General features: G+C 45.4%; 2 protein-coding genes across 19 annotated transcripts in view; both read left to right on the top strand.

Moving 5' to 3' along the window:
* ubr4 (ubiquitin protein ligase E3 component n-recognin 4) overlaps positions 1 to 2,911 on the top strand; it is a 106,398-nt gene extending 103,487 nt beyond the window's left edge. For all 17 annotated transcript variants that reach the window (XM_063208449.1, XM_063208446.1, XM_063208444.1 and 14 more), the window contains one exon: positions 1,352 to 2,911. In XM_063208449.1, the coding sequence (XP_063064519.1) occupies positions 1,352 to 1,416 (65 nt within the window). In that variant the 3' untranslated portion in view covers positions 1,417 to 2,911. The remainder of the gene's footprint in view (positions 1 to 1,351) is intronic.
* Positions 2,912 to 4,782: 1,871 nt separating this feature from the next.
* The window catches only part of iffo2a (intermediate filament family orphan 2a), a 43,352-nt gene continuing 31,611 nt past the window's right edge, over positions 4,783 to 16,523 (top strand). Inside the window, exon 1 of one of the 2 annotated variants that reach the window (XM_063208430.1) lies at positions 4,783 to 5,943. In XM_063208430.1, the coding sequence (XP_063064500.1) occupies positions 5,411 to 5,943 (533 nt within the window). In that variant the 5' untranslated portion in view covers positions 4,783 to 5,410. The remainder of the gene's footprint in view (positions 5,944 to 16,523) is intronic. The other variant, XM_063208431.1, reaches the window with a different exon arrangement.

The following is a 16,523-nucleotide window of genomic DNA, read 5'->3' as shown; positions in this document are numbered from 1 at the left end:
TGCATGCAGGGCACGGAGATTAGTACAATTCCACTATTATCAAGACCTACAAAGAAGCACAACACGTAATGCTGCACAGTATACAAAATCGCTACACAGTGATAACAGAAACACAACACAAATCATGACCATCAGTATATTGCACAAAGCGGGTGTGAGCTAGCCAGGCCATACCCTCCTAGTGACACAACACCTTCAACGTTGCTACTAGTCAGGTCAAGAGCAATGCAAGTACTTTCTGAGCTCCCGAAAAATTGGGATCTCCTCCCACTTAATCGGGAAGCAAACAACCATTAGCAAACCAGGGGAGGCGAGTCAACCATGCCGTTTGGGAAATGTTAATTATGCTCTTGGTCAGACCCAGCCTCAAAGAGATTTGAAAGTCGATGATAATCAGGCTAGGTGTGAGCTGGGAGGAAGTGGTAAACCAGGGGTGTCAAACTCAAATTGACTGAGGGCCAAAATACAAATCTGGAACGAAGTCGCGGGCCGAAATCAACAATTATTTTAAAAAATGGACTAAAACTGTGCATGCATGCACTTCATACTCATAGTTAAATTTCACATATACTCTTTCCCATCATATTTGTCTGTTCAAATGTGTCTGCACATTCTGTGATTCAGCAAATTTCATGTTCAAGTTGTGTTACGCTGTACATTAATGGTGTATGTGGGCCAACTGTAATACACATTTGAAATCATCTCGCGGGCCGAATAAAATGGCTCCGCGGGCCAAATTTTGCCCCCGGGCCTGAGTTTGACGTCCCTGTGGTAAACCGTCGAAATTTAGTCGAAGAACCTTGGACTTGGCCTTTGACCCTTTTTTTTTTTTTTTTTAACTTTCACTTCGTTTTGCCAGATGAATGATAGGAATGCACCCAACAGCACCCTTGACAGACAGTGTGTATAGTGCCTGAAGAAATCATCAGTCACGTTTTGCAACCCTGGGGTGCATTTCTTGAAACCATGCAATGCAATTTCCTAACTACGCATTCGGGAAACACAACCCTGGTTGGGTAATGGTAGGAGTTGACTAGCCAGGCCGTGCCCTCCTAGTGACGCAACACCTTCATCGTTGCTACCAGTCAGGTCAAGAGCAATGCAAGTACTTTTTGAGCTCCCGAAAAATCGGGAACTCCTCGATACTTGGGAAGCAAACAACCATTAGCAAACCAAGGGAGGCCATTTGGTAAATGTTATGCTATAATGAAATGTTGGGAAATTGTTATGCTCTTGGTCAGACCAAGTCTCGAAGATATTTCGAAAGTCGATGATAATCAGGCTAGAAATTGACGGCACTTCTCGAGAGTAGACCCCTTATGTTCTGTTTGTGTCTCCCCTTACTACTCAGGTCTTCTGTCTGACATCCCGGACCCCGATGGCTTCTTGCAGGACGTGCTGAACTCTGTGCCATGAGGGTGCTGAGTGAGGCTGGCGATCGAGCCTGTGGGGCCAGCGGGAGAGAGAGGGGGAGATAGAGAGAGATCCTCCACACTGGACTGGCGGCCACTTCGCTCCACTCCACTCTGCTCCGCTCCACTCCACTCCGCTCCCCCCTCCTCATACAAACAAGCAAAACAAAGGCGGGGCGGCTCTCTTGCCTCCAGCGAGATCCTAAAAATGTGGGGTGGTGGCAGGCTGGCCACCTTATGGACCTACTACCCCCATCGGCCTCCAAGATACCCCCCTTGAAGCCCCCCGCCCCGCCCCACCCCGGCCCTCCCATCTCAAGCCCACCGCCCCACAGTACCTTACCCCCAAACCCAAACGGGATACCCCATCATGTCCGACCTCACGTCACCCAACCCAACCAACCAACCAACTCAACCCAAACCAACCCAAACCAAACCAGGGACACTGTTAATCCAGAGCCCTGGCTTTCTCTCCGCCCTTGAAACAAGAAGAAAAAAGCGCATCTATACCTACTCTCTCACACACACACACACACACACACACACACACACACACACACACACACACACACACTTACACACACACACACACAACCACACACAACCACACATGTACACATTTATGGACATCCAAGCAAACAAACAAAACAGACAAACTCAAAAAGAAAGACCTCCGTGCCCTAACCCCGACCATGGGTTGTTGTTCTACAGCATCTTTCACAGCTATAGCTCTCCAACCAGGAACCTTCTGTGTGTAGTCTGACGAATAAATTAAACAAACAACAACAACAAAAAGAAACAAAACGAGATGCAGTTGTTATTATTACATTTTGTTTTTCCTTTCTGTAACATTTAATACTCAAGTCACCAGTGCTGTTTGATTAAAAAAAACGTGTTGAAGGTGACATCTGACAATAACTTCTTCAGAATTTTTGTTTTTATTTTTTTCTGGGTGGGGTGTGGTTTTGATTACAAATGTTTCAAAAGTGACTTTTCTTTCCCCCCTCGCCCAACTTCCTTATAATTATTATCCTTATATTATTATTTTGTTTGTTTTGATTTTTTTTTTTAAGTTCATTTCCTACAGGGCGCATCACAGGATTGTGAATTCAGTTGTTCTGTGTCATGCACTATGTTTTCTGGGCTTTTGCGGTGGTGTTCTACAGCTGATTGTATTGTGTGGGAAAGGCTATGACTATGACGACAATGGCCTGATGCTGGTTGTGTGTGTGTATGTATGTTAAAGTATGCGTATGTGTGTGTGTGTGATTTGTTTTTGTTTTCTTTTCATTTTTTCAATTTGTTTTCAAGTTGATGCGCATGTGAAAGGTTTTTTTTTCTTTCATTAAAAAAAAAATGCTGCGAGTTTAAAAAAAAAAAAAGAAATCCATAGCTAACCTGGGACTGTGGTCCACCTCTGTTAACTGAAGTGAATCCTGACATGTAACAGGAGATAACTTGCAACAATTAAACTTCACTTCTCAAGATGTAAACATCAACTGGCCTGTATATTTGTAAGTATATTTGGGGGGCTTTACAAGCCTTTATTGTTTTTTTTCTCAGACAGGACAGTGAAGTAGAGACAGGAAGCAAGTTGGGAGAGCGAGACGGGGAAGGGGCGGCAAAGGACCCGGCCCGGTAATCGAACCCAGGTCGGCCGCGTAGTAGACGAGTGCCCTACCATAGGGCCTGGCCTGTATATTTTTATACAGAACTATAGGTTATCGTATCATCCGTCGTTGGGTTAACTTAACACTTTATTTGACCTGGTCTACACCAGGGAGTCGTATAACAGTCATTAGAATGACATGACACATGTCAAGAGCCTTAATGTTAAAGCCCAACTGGGAAACTCCAACTCCCATTGCCATTGTGACGCAGCACTCTACAGCACACAAGTGTTCACTGCACATTGCACACAACAAAATTGCATTTAACTTAATGGCACATTATTGACGTTTATGGCTTGAAATCCTAACGTGAAAGCCCACCTGGGAAACTCCAAACTCCCATTGCCATTGTGACACAGCACTCCACAGCACACAAGTACATACTGCACACAACAAAATTGCATTTATGCCTCACCTGTGCAAGGGGCGGACCCCAATGGTGCCCCAAAGGAGCAGTGCAGCTGTACGGTACCATGTTCAGGGTACCTCAGTCTTGGAGGAAGATGGGAGAGACCACTGGTTAATTACTCCCCCCATCAACCTGGCGGATTGGGAGTCGAACCGGCAACCTTTGCCTGACTTGTCATTATGCATAATTCCGTTTTTGGAATGTCAAGTTTGGAGTGTCATGACATTCCTATAATTGGACAACACTTTATGACAAGTCCCTGAAATGCCATGTCATTCACATGATATTACATGATGTAAACCACCTGAAATGGTCTTGTACATTATTGTCTTGTCCCCTGAGTATAATAAGATTCTATGAGGATTCTCCATTCTCTCTGGTATAACCCATTGAAAACCACTGTTTGTAAAACAGAAACAGAAGATGAAGCTGCAGCTTTGGCCAAGGTACCACCCAGTGGAGTCTGGAGGGGCCTGTTGTGTTGTGGTGAAAGAGCTTACAAAAAGGTGAGTGCTGCTGCTGCTCATTCCAAAGGAAGGACCTTGTTGAATTAAATTGTGTAGGCCTACTTTCGATTTCGGGTCAGTCTAGTAGCCTATATGAATAATGAAAGAACACCTGACCAATCTGTGTTTTGAATTTCACCTGATTGTGCGAACTGCAAACATGGATAATCTTGTCAGTTTCAGTTCACAGTATTCTGGAAATTAAGTAGAGTGGAGTATAATTTATTAATCCCGAGGGAATTTAAGGAGTCCAGTAGCATACATACTGTAGGATAAATACAGAAAAAACACAGACATTACAAACATCATTGCACAAATATTCACCATACAGCACAGCTTACATGTAGCCAAAGTCAGATCTCTCTCTCTCTCACACACACACACACACACCAACATACACACACAGCTGTGGTTGTGATGAGAAGAAAATAGTGGTTCATGTGCCATAGCTGAGAGTTTTGTACAGCAAAGAGCAGGCAAAGGAGTCAAAACGTGTTCAAAGTGTCCAGGTGTCTCAAAGTGTCACTATGCATAGTCCAGGAAGAAATGGGAGTTAAGTTACCCAAATGAATAGCAAAATAATTATTAAGTAGCACACAGTACCCTAGTTCTCCATGTCCTATTCCTCGTGGCGCACGGGGTTAATTTCTCTGATCGCAACTGGATGACGAAGTGCTGCGCACAGTAGCACAACAGTTTGGGAACCAATGGCCATAGAAACAGTCACCTTGCATGCAGTCTTTGGGAGGAACGGGGTGGGTAGGCTATTGGGGCCGGGTATCAACATCACTGCCCGTGAGAGAGGAGAGAAGAGAGGGCGGGGCAATAGCCTTTAGAGAAGGGAGCGTGTTTTAACCAACTGAAATCTGATCGCAGCAGCAACATTGAAAGACAGCGGCGAGGGTTTGGAAAGCGGTGGTGTAGTAGCGGTCAAGACTACCTCTCTTGAGCGGTGGTGGTAGCCTATCCTTACAATTAGCGGAAGGAATGAGGTTAAGAATTCGTCTGGGTCCTCGCGCACAATGAACCACAAGATTGGCAACTCACAATGCAGGCAATGCGTTGTAAAATAAGCGACTGTTCTTCAGGGCAATGAACCGGCTGCGATGATCATGTCGCCACCAAGAAGAGGAATGCCGTCATGACAATAGCAGCATGACGTAGGATTTGTTTTATTTCTCCTCAGTGTGTTTGTTTTGTTTTTATTTTAACATCGTCGTGACAGTGGAGGTACGAACAACATTTTTCATCCGACGGAAACGATTGAATTGAAATCAACATGCAGAGTTGTCTTTTGAATTGATTGGACTGTCGGTTGGGGAAATAGTGCCAGAGTTCATGTGTGTGTGAATCCAAGGAGCAAAGGTCTGGTGGATTTGTATAACCCTTCATGTTTTCAGAGTATATGCTACGATGAATTCTTTTCTTTTTTCCGAGGCTTCATCCATCCCTGGTGCTGCCTCGCTTCCCATGACTGGTTCCCCCAACGTGGGACCAGGAGTGCAGGTAACCAGTGCCCTCCGAAATGATTTGGGCTGCAACATCCATGTGTTGAAGACGCTCAACCTTCGCTTTCGTTGCTTTCTCGCCAAAGTTCACGAATTGGAACGAAGGAATAAAATGTTGGAGACCCAGCTACAGCAAGCGGTATTGCGAGCTCGCTACAGAGGGCTCTTTTGTCGCGAGCAAGCCACTCAGACGTTCGACACTGCCTTGGACCATTCCATAGCGGGACCCCTCCGACAGTCTCGGTTCCCCGGGAGGATATGGAGTTTCACTCATACGAAGAGATATGGCGAGCGCTTTGAAACTCTCCAAGGACCTGGGGTGTCATGGATGCATCCGGACGGTGTCGGCGTTCAGATTGATACCATCACACCAGAGCTGCGGGCCCTCTACAACGTTCTGGCCAAAGTCAAGCGAGAGAGAGATGAATACAGAAGAAGGTAAGTGGCGTAATTCCTCCTGTGTCCTGGCTTTGTCATGTGAAGGCAAGAAGTGTCATTTTGTCTTTTTGGGGAAAATAATCTTCCCGTGCGTACTGGCAGCCGTGGCCTAGTGGTTGAGGAGATGGATCTTCAAATCAGAGGGTGGCAGGTTCGAATCTCCCCCTTCCATTCTCACTCCAAGGCTAAAGTGCCCTTGAGCAAAGGTAGCTAACCCCACACTGCTCCAGGGACTGTAACCAATACCGTATACTTAAGAGTAACTGTAAGTCGTTTTGGATAAAAGCTTAAGCGAAGTAACGATGCTGCTAATTGAGGTTACATTGGTGAATATGAGGTAGGCCCACTGATAAACTTTGAAGATAGCATGTCTCATGACAAGATGATCAGTACAAGCAGTGAACAAAACAAACAATACACTGCACACACCATACCCAGGACAGAACTATTCAACCCAAGTATTAGGAGCAGTCATTTGAAACCATGTCATGCCCTAAATACTTATACTAACAAAATGTCACCACTATGTCTTGTTCTTCTCCCAGCCTTTGGGTTTGCAAAGCCAATCAGGAAGTGTCCTTGCCTTCCAATGCTGAGTTGCTGATGTGTATCCACTTAATTGTGATGATACAAAAAACTTTTATGTGTAGCACACATTTAAAGTAGGCCAACCTTCAGTCTACTGTTTCTATAACACTTTTCTCTCATTTCTTCCATCTGCACCCAAGTTACTCACCTTATCTACTGTAGATCAATTGTGATCAAATATGTTATACTAGGGCAAGTACGATCTACTAGATCAACTTTCATCTTTGCCCTGGAGCACAGCAGTAACATCCTCTATGTTGTCTCAACAGTCTTCCTGTCACAATATTATCTGCAATTCAATTCCTCGTGCAATAGTTTCTGAGATGCTTGATATCTCAAATGGCCAAGATGGCCACATCAGTCACCAGTAATTTTATAATTTATTTAATTAGTTACTTAGCGTAGAGGAGAAGAGTTTTTTTTTACTCTATTACCTGTCCAGTCTAATCTTCTGTGGTGGTGCTTTTCCTTACATTATACTTGAAGTATTCAAGGGTACTTGAATCCCAGCTTCAATCCTAGCTTTGTTCACTGTGCCATAAAGGTGTAATTACACGATTATTCACTCAACAAATGGGTTTTAATACATTATTATATGGTCGTATTGTCTATCTCTGGTTCCATAGTTACAAGCTGTCGATAACAACACACCTGCATAGCTTTTAAAGGGAGGTACTGTATGTCTTCAACAGTAACCATTTTGCTCTGCAGTTCTGTATATTCAATGGATGACATACTGTACAGTAGGCCATGACTAAATGTGAATGTTGGTGGTCATATGAGCAGACAAAGTAAAAATGGAAACCGTTTTACTAAGACCACCAGCCATTAATAAGCGCCCTGGCATGTCACGAGAGACTATTGATATGTTTGTGTGGACTTCAAATATCACTCACATCTATCAATCATTAGTACTGTACACAAGAGAGGGAGAGAGAGAGAGAGAGAGAGAGAGAGAGAGAGAGAGAGAGAGAGACCTGAACTATAAGCCCTTCCTCTTGGGTTGAGAAAAGCTTTACCGTACAGAAAGCATGATTCTTAATTCGCATCTCCAAATCTATTCTCTTCGCACAAAACCTCCCAGGGTAGAGAAAGAAACATAACTGAGCCATTCCTCACATCCTGCTATTCATTTCCAGAAAGTCAAAAATCCTCTCAGGGACTGTAAGCAGTTGCTCAACCCCTCCCCTCCCCTCCCCTCCTCCACAATCCCCCTCTCTTTACCCCCCTCTTCTGTATCCTGAAGGCTTTGACGACTATTCATCATATCCTTTGATTCTTCGGGCTGTGTAAAAAGCTAAGACTCAGGAAGTAAGTAAGCACTAGGGATACTGTCGTTGAAGAACAGTATCAGTAGCGCAGTAGATTTGTCAGGGCCGCCAATCTCCCTAAAGCATTAACAGAGTAGGGAGTGGGGTATAACCACAAAGCTATAGGGTTTTAGAGGCTGTAGCTAGCTGCCTATTATCTTTCTTGTGCACAGCTCACACACACACACACACACACACACACACACACACACACACACACACACACACACACACACACACACACACACACACACACACACACACACACACACACACACACTAACAAACACACAACTCCCCGTCCCCCTCCCACACACACATCCCCCACCTCCTCCCTCGTCTTCTCTTTTTCTTCACACGCAAACACACTGTACACACAGCATACAAAAAGCCCCATACACTCTTTCTCCTTTTGGTGCTATTCATATGGCCCTTGTTGTGAGTGACGCTATAGGGGGGTGGGGGGTGAAACCAATCTCTCCCTTGTTGCCATTTCCTCTGGCCTTACATCAACAAAGCTCTATCTGAAATGCACACTCATCCCTCTCTCCTCTCTCCTCTCTCCCTCCTGGCCCATGAAAGAGCGAGGGAGGATTAGCCATCAAGCGAGTTATCACCTCAGTTCATCAGTTCACCCCAGAGCTCCCTACTGTAGTGCTGTCTCAATGCACTGGGGTCTGGTCTGGTGGTGTTCCCCTCCTGCCATGGGGTCCATGTGAGCTACCCGGCGAGCTGAGCTACAATTAAAAATATCAGTGTTTGTTCAACACTTAGAGCAGTGTTTCTCAAACTTTTTCAGACCGAGGACCACATTGTCCCCCCAAAAATGTTCAGGGACCACCAGTCAACTGAATTGACAGTTGACAGGTGCTAATTTGACTCTGCTAATAATATCGATGCAGATCACTTAATTTTATTCACATTACAAGCCTGTCTTAGTGTGGTGAAAATAGTACTTCTGCTATGTTTATCTTTTATATTGCCTCGCGGACCACCTGAGCTCTGTCGCAGACCACCAGTGGTTCCCAGACCACACTTCGAGAATCACTGACTTAGAGAGTACTCTGGGAGCACATACACCCTAGAAAATGTTAAATGAACTTTCTAAGTGTTGAATTAACCCTGTCTTTTTTCACTGTGTACCGAGATATTATAACACACTACAGTAGCACTCCTAGGGTTTTATAGTTAGGATTTGAGTTTGGGCTTTTCATCAGCCTACTGGTAGCTCAACTCGACGAGGAAGCACCCCATCACGACAGACCACCCCTCCTGTCTGTTTGTCTGTGTGAGTAGAGCAGTGAGCCTCAGTAAGCTTCAGTGTTTCGGTATGAGGGGTGAGATGAGCTGGTCTCTTTGTCATCCGCAGCATTCATACTCCCTTGTGGATGTCATTGGATCATGTCTCTCATTGGCTGGCTAACACACAGCTGTGACCCAGGGGGTGGCCAGACAGGAAGTGAATCGGCCTCAGCTGTTTTCAGTCACACAGGGTGGGCTGTGAGCAGCAGCAGCGGTGGCGTTGGGAGAGAGAGAGACAGAGCGAGAGAGACAAGCGAAGCGGGTGAGAGAGATAAAAAGTGAGACAGAGAGAGAGAGAGAGAGAGAGAGAGAGAGAGAGGGTGAGTGAGGAAGCAGCGCTTTTCTTGGCAGGCTGCCCGAAGGATCCAGACATGAACACATCCGCCTGCCAAACCAGCCAGCCAGTTCATTTTCATTTCTCTTTCAGGATGACCCCCTCGCCTGCACTGGGCCCTCAGCCATACATATACACAACCCCACAGACAGCTACTGGGTCTGGTTCATGCAAGGGCCTGTCAAGAGTGACATGAAGTTTAATGTTAATCATTAGGCTGAAGGTGGAAGTTGTATCTTGTAGAAGTGCTGAAAGATCCGAGAGGCACTTGGATGAGGTTCTGAGTCGGAATGCCACACACTATACTTATGTTGCCCAGCAACGGGAAACGGTTAAGTGTACCTGCTTTGGCAGAGGTACCTCTGAAGGTATTTATGACAATCAACCAACCTGACTTGCCCTCTTATTCTTTATAGGTGTAATTACAGAGAAGCAATACCTATTGTGCTGCCAGTTGCCCTTAACAGAAGCTGCAGGGTTGGCACTCTGTTCACACGCAAAGCCGTTATGTGAATTACAAGAGTGGCAATACTACTACTGTGCAGCCATGTTTTGCTTTCAAACTGAAATGCAGGCTTGTTGACTTCACACGCTAAGCAGTTGCCTGAATAAATTACAAGGAGAGGCTTGTTGCTCAAAGGGGATTGCTGAATTCCAGTGCAGTTACTCTGACACGAACCTTAGTTCCCAAAGCGATCTAAAATCTTGTAATACTCTGGGATGGGTCGAATAACTACTCCCATAGGAAACAAACACATGCCAAGTTTTATATAGCTGTGTGTGTGTGTGTGCGTGCGTGTGTGTGTGCGCGTGCGTGTGCGCGCGTGCGTGCGTGCGTGCACTTGTATGCGCGTGTGCACACGGGTGTGCGTGCGTGCGTGCGTGTGCATGCGTGCACACGCCTTTGTCTGTGTGTACGTGCGTGCATGCGTGTGAGTCTCTTGCTGTGTGTGTGTGTCTGTGTGGCTGCGCGTGTACTACACACTGCTTTTCCCCCAACATTTTGCAAGGCTCCCTGGAATGCATTATGCAGTGTGTTAAGGCCTTGACTAGTGGGAGTGGGTGTGATGCATACCAAATCCAGATCTGTGGATTCTCATGTACAGTACACGAACATACAATTTCTCTAAGAGATAGCCAGCTTAGAGTTGGGCGATAGGATAAGAAATTAGTCACAGTATGTGAACATTTAATTGAATTGAATGGGATGGGCAGAATCGCATGGCATCACATGGTAGCATGCTTATAAGAAACAGTACATGGATACATACATTGGAAGGCACAGAATATGAATATCATAACCAACGATTATTAGCCATGTGCTTTATCATTGTCAAATAACACTTTGGCAATATGTTCAATCAATAATTGTTCTTCTTCGATTCATTTCCCAGCCCTAAGTCAGCTGCGTTTGTTTCCCAGCATGTGGAAATCTATATGCCATGGAGTGGGAAAAAAAAAGACTTTTTGACTAATATGCCTTAATCAACTCCACCCCATATTTCATGAGTGTGCGGGTTGATTCCGTTCCTTTATGATTGCATGTTTTCCCTTCGCCTTATGGAAATGAGATTGAGTTTGCACCGTATATCAGAAGCACCCAGTCTCATGGGGACCACCACCCCCCTTCCGCCACCAGGGACGCCGACAAGGGGGGTCAAAGGGGTCCGTTGCCCCGGGCCCAGGGACAGAGGGGGCTCACAATTGGGTCTTCATTACATTGAATGTATTGAGAAGCGGGCCCTTTCAAATTACTTTGTCCTGGGCCCAGCCAATGCTGTCAGCGGCCCCTCCCGCCACTGTGAGGGAATGCTTTAGTGCATACCATAATTCATCTGTAATCAAAACTTCAAACTTGGGGGTTTGTTGTTTTCTTTTGATCCACGCACTCCTCCCTATTAGACATTTTAGAAGCTTGTGTTCTTTCAACAAGAGATAACGTCTGCAACAGCAGTAAGCTAATTGGAAGCTGAGTTTATCGCTCTTGTTTGACTGTTTCTTCTTTGGTCCAATATCTCGCATGAGGTGGATGTGGTTGCTTTAGGCTTCTACAGAAATGTCTAGTGTGGTGTTCATTTCTTAATCTCTAGGGCACAGACACACGCACGCACACACACACACACACACACACACACACACACACAGACAGACACCTTAATTTCCTTCGGGATCAATAAAAGTACTCTACTCTACTCTACTCTACACACACACACACACACACACACACACACACACACACACACACACACACACACACACACACACTCACATTCCGTGTGAGGCTTGGAAAGAGGGGGGTTGAACCCAGTCCAGACACACTTTGATCACAAACACACACTTTACACACACACACATCACACATACACCCATGCTTTGGGCTGCCGTATCGTGCCACCCACCGTAGCCTCTGCTCATCCAGTGACCCATGATGAAGCAGGCTCAACATTCCTCACTGCAGACTGCATGACAAAGACACTGGACAGTTTGGAAAAGGCTTGGAAATGGGCTGGGGGGTGTGTGTGTGTGTGCATGTGTGCGTGCGTGTGCTGTGCATGCATGCATACAGTATGTTTTGTGTCTTCCTATCAGTGCATTGCAAAAACAGAATGTACAAGTCGGCAATAGAACCAACTGTGTGTGTGTGTGTGTGTGTGTGTGTGTGTGTGTGTGTGTGTGTGTGTGTGTGTGTGTGTGTGTGTGTGTGTGTGTGTGTGTGTGTGTGTGTGTGTGTGTGTGTGTGTGTGTGTGTGTGTGTGTGTGACTGTTCATGCATTTGTGTGACTGTAGTTACGTGTGTGTGGGTGTGGGGCAGTTCTCTCAGTAGTATCAGCATGGCCAGTAGCTAGGCCAGTACAGGGGAAGAATAGGCTGAAAAGCCCCATGGGACTTGCTGTGATAGCCAGCCAGCCTGGCCAGCAACTACTGCTGCCCCCTTGTTACTTCACCCCCCACCCTCCACTCCCCATAGACTCGTTCAGGGAAGCCGACATGGTATGTGGGGATAAAGGGGTCAGTTGTCCCGGGCCTAAGAAGAGAGGGACCCCAGATATGGGCTCTCATAGCATTGCATGTATTTTGAGGGGGCCCACTCAAATGATTTTGTCCCCGGGCTTGGTCAAAGTTGTCAGCTGCCCTGGACTCGTTCCACAGCGTTCACGCACACACAGCCACAGCACACAAAGCCACTCAGTCCCACCCTGATATGATTCATTGAGCCTGCTGAGATCACGATCCCCCACCCCGAGCCAGCCCAACTCACCCCTCACTCACTCACTCCTCTCCCCCGGCCCTTTTGACTTCACCCATGACCTTATTTGGAGTTAGGTTCCCAGCAACACTAACCATGTTCATATTTTGGGGAATTCATGCGATCGCTTGTACAAACGTCTGTTGATGTTTTTTGTGCTTTGTGCCGTGTTTGTGTAGTTAATCACGGCATTGTGTGGTCTTAAAGAAAATGATCGGGTTTGTTGGTTAGATGCTATCTCCGTGGATATGTAACCTGCCTTTGTGTTTTGTTGTAACATGCCCCAATGGCTGATGATTATACACCTCCTCTTACTAGGGATGGGTTTGGGATGGCCCAGCAGGGTGTTGTTGACTTTCAGATTGTTTTGATGAGATAGAAGATGAGTTTTGACTAGATTGAAGTCAGCTTTTATGTTCTGATGATACAGCAGGCTACACACAGGGACTCTTGTCCAAATGTTATATGATGACAAGTTGGGATGGATTTGTAATGGCCCAACATGGTGTTGTTAACATTCAGATTGTTTTGACAAGATTGAAGTCAGCTTTTATGTTTGCTTATTGCAATACACACAGGGACTGTTGTCCAAATGTTGTATCATGAAAAGTTACCGTGGATCGCCTCTCTCTTTTTTGATTATCCAACAGGTTTCCAGTCGGTGCTGCTTACGTGCATGCATTCGTTTATTGTTAAGCAGCCGTGCGTGACGTTTTGGACACAGGCAAACCCTCATTCATTTTATAGACAGTGGCAGTAGTATTTGTCGTCACAAATCCAATTAGGTCCCAGCCACTAACAACGAACCAGAACTGACCAATTGCACGTATACTCTAGCCTACGTTTGTTATTGTTTACTACAAGAAATTAACTGAAGAATTCAGTGGAGCAACATTAGTTTCCAGAACAAGGATCCATAAAAGGTTTCTTGACTGGGTAGTCTACAGATTTTAAATGAGTCTACACTGAAAAAGTGCATTGGCTTTATTGACTGTATGCGTGTGAAAGTGAACATGTGTGTACACGTCTGTGTGTGTACTCAAGTTTGTACCTTGGAATGGCCAAACAGAGCCCACTGTGTTTGTGAAAGTGAGGGGATGGAAGGGTGTGGAGTGTGAGTGCAGAATTAGTTGACACTGTACAATTTTCCCATTCATTCCAAAGAAACCAGACTTATTAGTCGCAACCAAGTTTTATGATCAGGATAATCATTTAGAAAATGTGCGATATGAGTTGTGTTTGTATTTATGCTATAAGAGCAATATGGAGGTTGTTGTTTTGAATCTCTCCCCTTCTTGTTTAATGCTGGTCTGTTCTACAACTGTAGTATGTGACATCCTGTTGTACTGTAATTCAGTGGAGCAACATTAGTTTGTAGAACAAGAGTCTATCAAATGTTTCTTGACTGGGTGGTCTACAGATTTTGAAGGAGTCTACACTGCACAAAGTGCATTGGCTTTATTGACTGTATGCGTGTGAAAGTGAATGTGTGTGTGTAATATGGCAACTGATCAAATGTTCTATGGAGGGATACACAATGATATCTTAGTGACATTTGTAATTTGGTGAGAACATTTAGATTTACAACATCTATCAGCTTAATGACATTATTTCATCCTGATCCTGGATAATTACGAGGTGCCATGTTACCCTCATCATCACATTCTTTAGAGGACATACCTGCAGAGACACAGCACAGTGGGTTGCTGCCTTTGTTTTTACCAAAATGTCAAATGGCATGTCAGACAGGTTTTAACACACACACACACACACACACACACACACACACACACACACACACACACACACACACACACACACACACACACACACACACACACACACACACACACACACACACACACACACACACACACACACACACACACACACACATTCCTCACCTTCATGCACGACCTACACACCCATCCCAAACATTGACCTGAATAAATACTGGTTGTTATTTTAAAGATGCTCCATTGTGTAAAAGCATTTCTAATGTTTATTTACTTTTGCTCTATTTTTCCAGTGTAGGGTGGTTGTGACTTTCACACAGTGTGTCCCCAGGAGGCCCAGATATAAAGGCATTATTGCAGCCGTGTGTTTATTTAGTTAATGGCTAGCATCAAAACTGTTATTGTGGGAGGCGTCGCCGTACCATAAATCCAGAAACCCGGGTTCGATTCTGCCCCGAGGTCATTTCCTGATCCTCTCCCAGCATTATCCTGTCACCCTCTCACATCTCTCTCTCTCTCTAGGTCGTCCTCAGACGAGCCTTCCATCATTGCTTCCAGTCATCCCGATTCTCCATACATCTTTTCAATTCGCTGGTACTCTGGGGCTCCTGCGTTCTTGAGTATGTGAACATATGTTAGTGTGGGATGTCCTCTTAACCGCCACCCACGCGGTGGTTCTCACAGCACCAGTTTGCTGGCTGGCAGTTCTGGGTGCCTTTGGCAGTGTCCTGCAAGTCTCCTTGTCCTTACAGCAATCTTCTCGCTCACATTGTCAAATTAAAGCCCAAAAACCCCAGAAAATATATTTTAAAGAAAACTGTTATCCCTCCGCCCACCAAAGTTACCATCCAGGTGCCCACTGTATGCCGTACATGCCTTGCGACCTTTCAAATGGGTGTCTGTGTCTGTGTCTGTGTCTGTGTCTGTGTCTGTGTCTGTGTCTGTGTGATGGAGATGGGGCTGGGGGGTCCTCTGGGAAGGCGGTCTTGTGTCTTATGTTGCATGTGTGTGTATATCGATCAGTCCTCCATGATCCTAGTGTCTCCGCTGTCTCCCCTCTCCTCCTTACTTCTCCTCTTCCTCCTCCTCTTCCTCCTCTCACTATGCCATGTCTGGAATACTCTCAATACACACACACACACACACACACACACACACACACACACACACACACACACACACACACACAGACACACACAGACAAGCACACACACACTCCACCCCCACACACATCCTCCGCCATCCAGCAGTAACAGCAGCAGGCTAATGGATCAGGCTAGCACCCACAGGAATATAGCATGGGGCTTTATATTATATTAGCCTGTGAGACGATTGACCCTCATTGGGATCAATAATGGGCCGGCGTCTGCCATGGGCTTCCTCCGCTTCCCTCCCATCTCATCTCATCTCGTCATGATTCATGTCAGCTCGCTCCAAAACTAGGTCAACATACATACACTGACCGACTGCCTGGCTGGGGCTGAGAAAACTGGTCTTCAAACATCTGGAAAGCGTGAAAGTGTATGGCTAGAATGTGTTTGTGAAGCCACAGAGAGTGGATCTAATAGATACAAGATGCATGTCAAGATACACAATATTTATTGTTATGAATGCAAGAATTCATAAGCTCAAAAAGTCTTAAAAAGCAAAAACTGAAGAATGAAATAAAGTAGGTTGAAAAAAAGCTGAAGAGTGAAGGAGTGGTTCTTGTCTATGGCAGTTCATGCTGTCCCTTAGTCGGCTGGTGTGGCTGGCTACTAGCCTGGGAACTCCCATACTGCCTTTAGTTCTACACAATCGTTTCGATCTGAAAGACACTTGTGATTAGGTCTGGTGTTAACCAGGCAAGCTGGCTACTACACTGACAGTATCTCACTTGAAACTATCTCTTGCAGTTTTAAGAACTACATCTCTATTGGAGCCTCAAGAATTACATCTGTCATTCACACATTAATGGCATACCTCGTTAGAACTACATCCCTGAAAACCTGATGATACCTGTCTTGAGGTCTTGAAGATTGATCTGTCTTTATTCTGCATTCACACATTGTGTAGACTATGCC

This window comes from Engraulis encrasicolus, chromosome 10 (assembly GCF_034702125.1).
Source record: "Engraulis encrasicolus isolate BLACKSEA-1 chromosome 10, IST_EnEncr_1.0, whole genome shotgun sequence".
In the NCBI taxonomy this organism is placed as follows: Eukaryota; Metazoa; Chordata; class Actinopteri; order Clupeiformes; family Engraulidae; genus Engraulis; species Engraulis encrasicolus.
The sequence above is the reverse complement of the archived record's forward strand: the minus strand, read 5'-3'. Positions and strand labels throughout refer to the sequence as shown.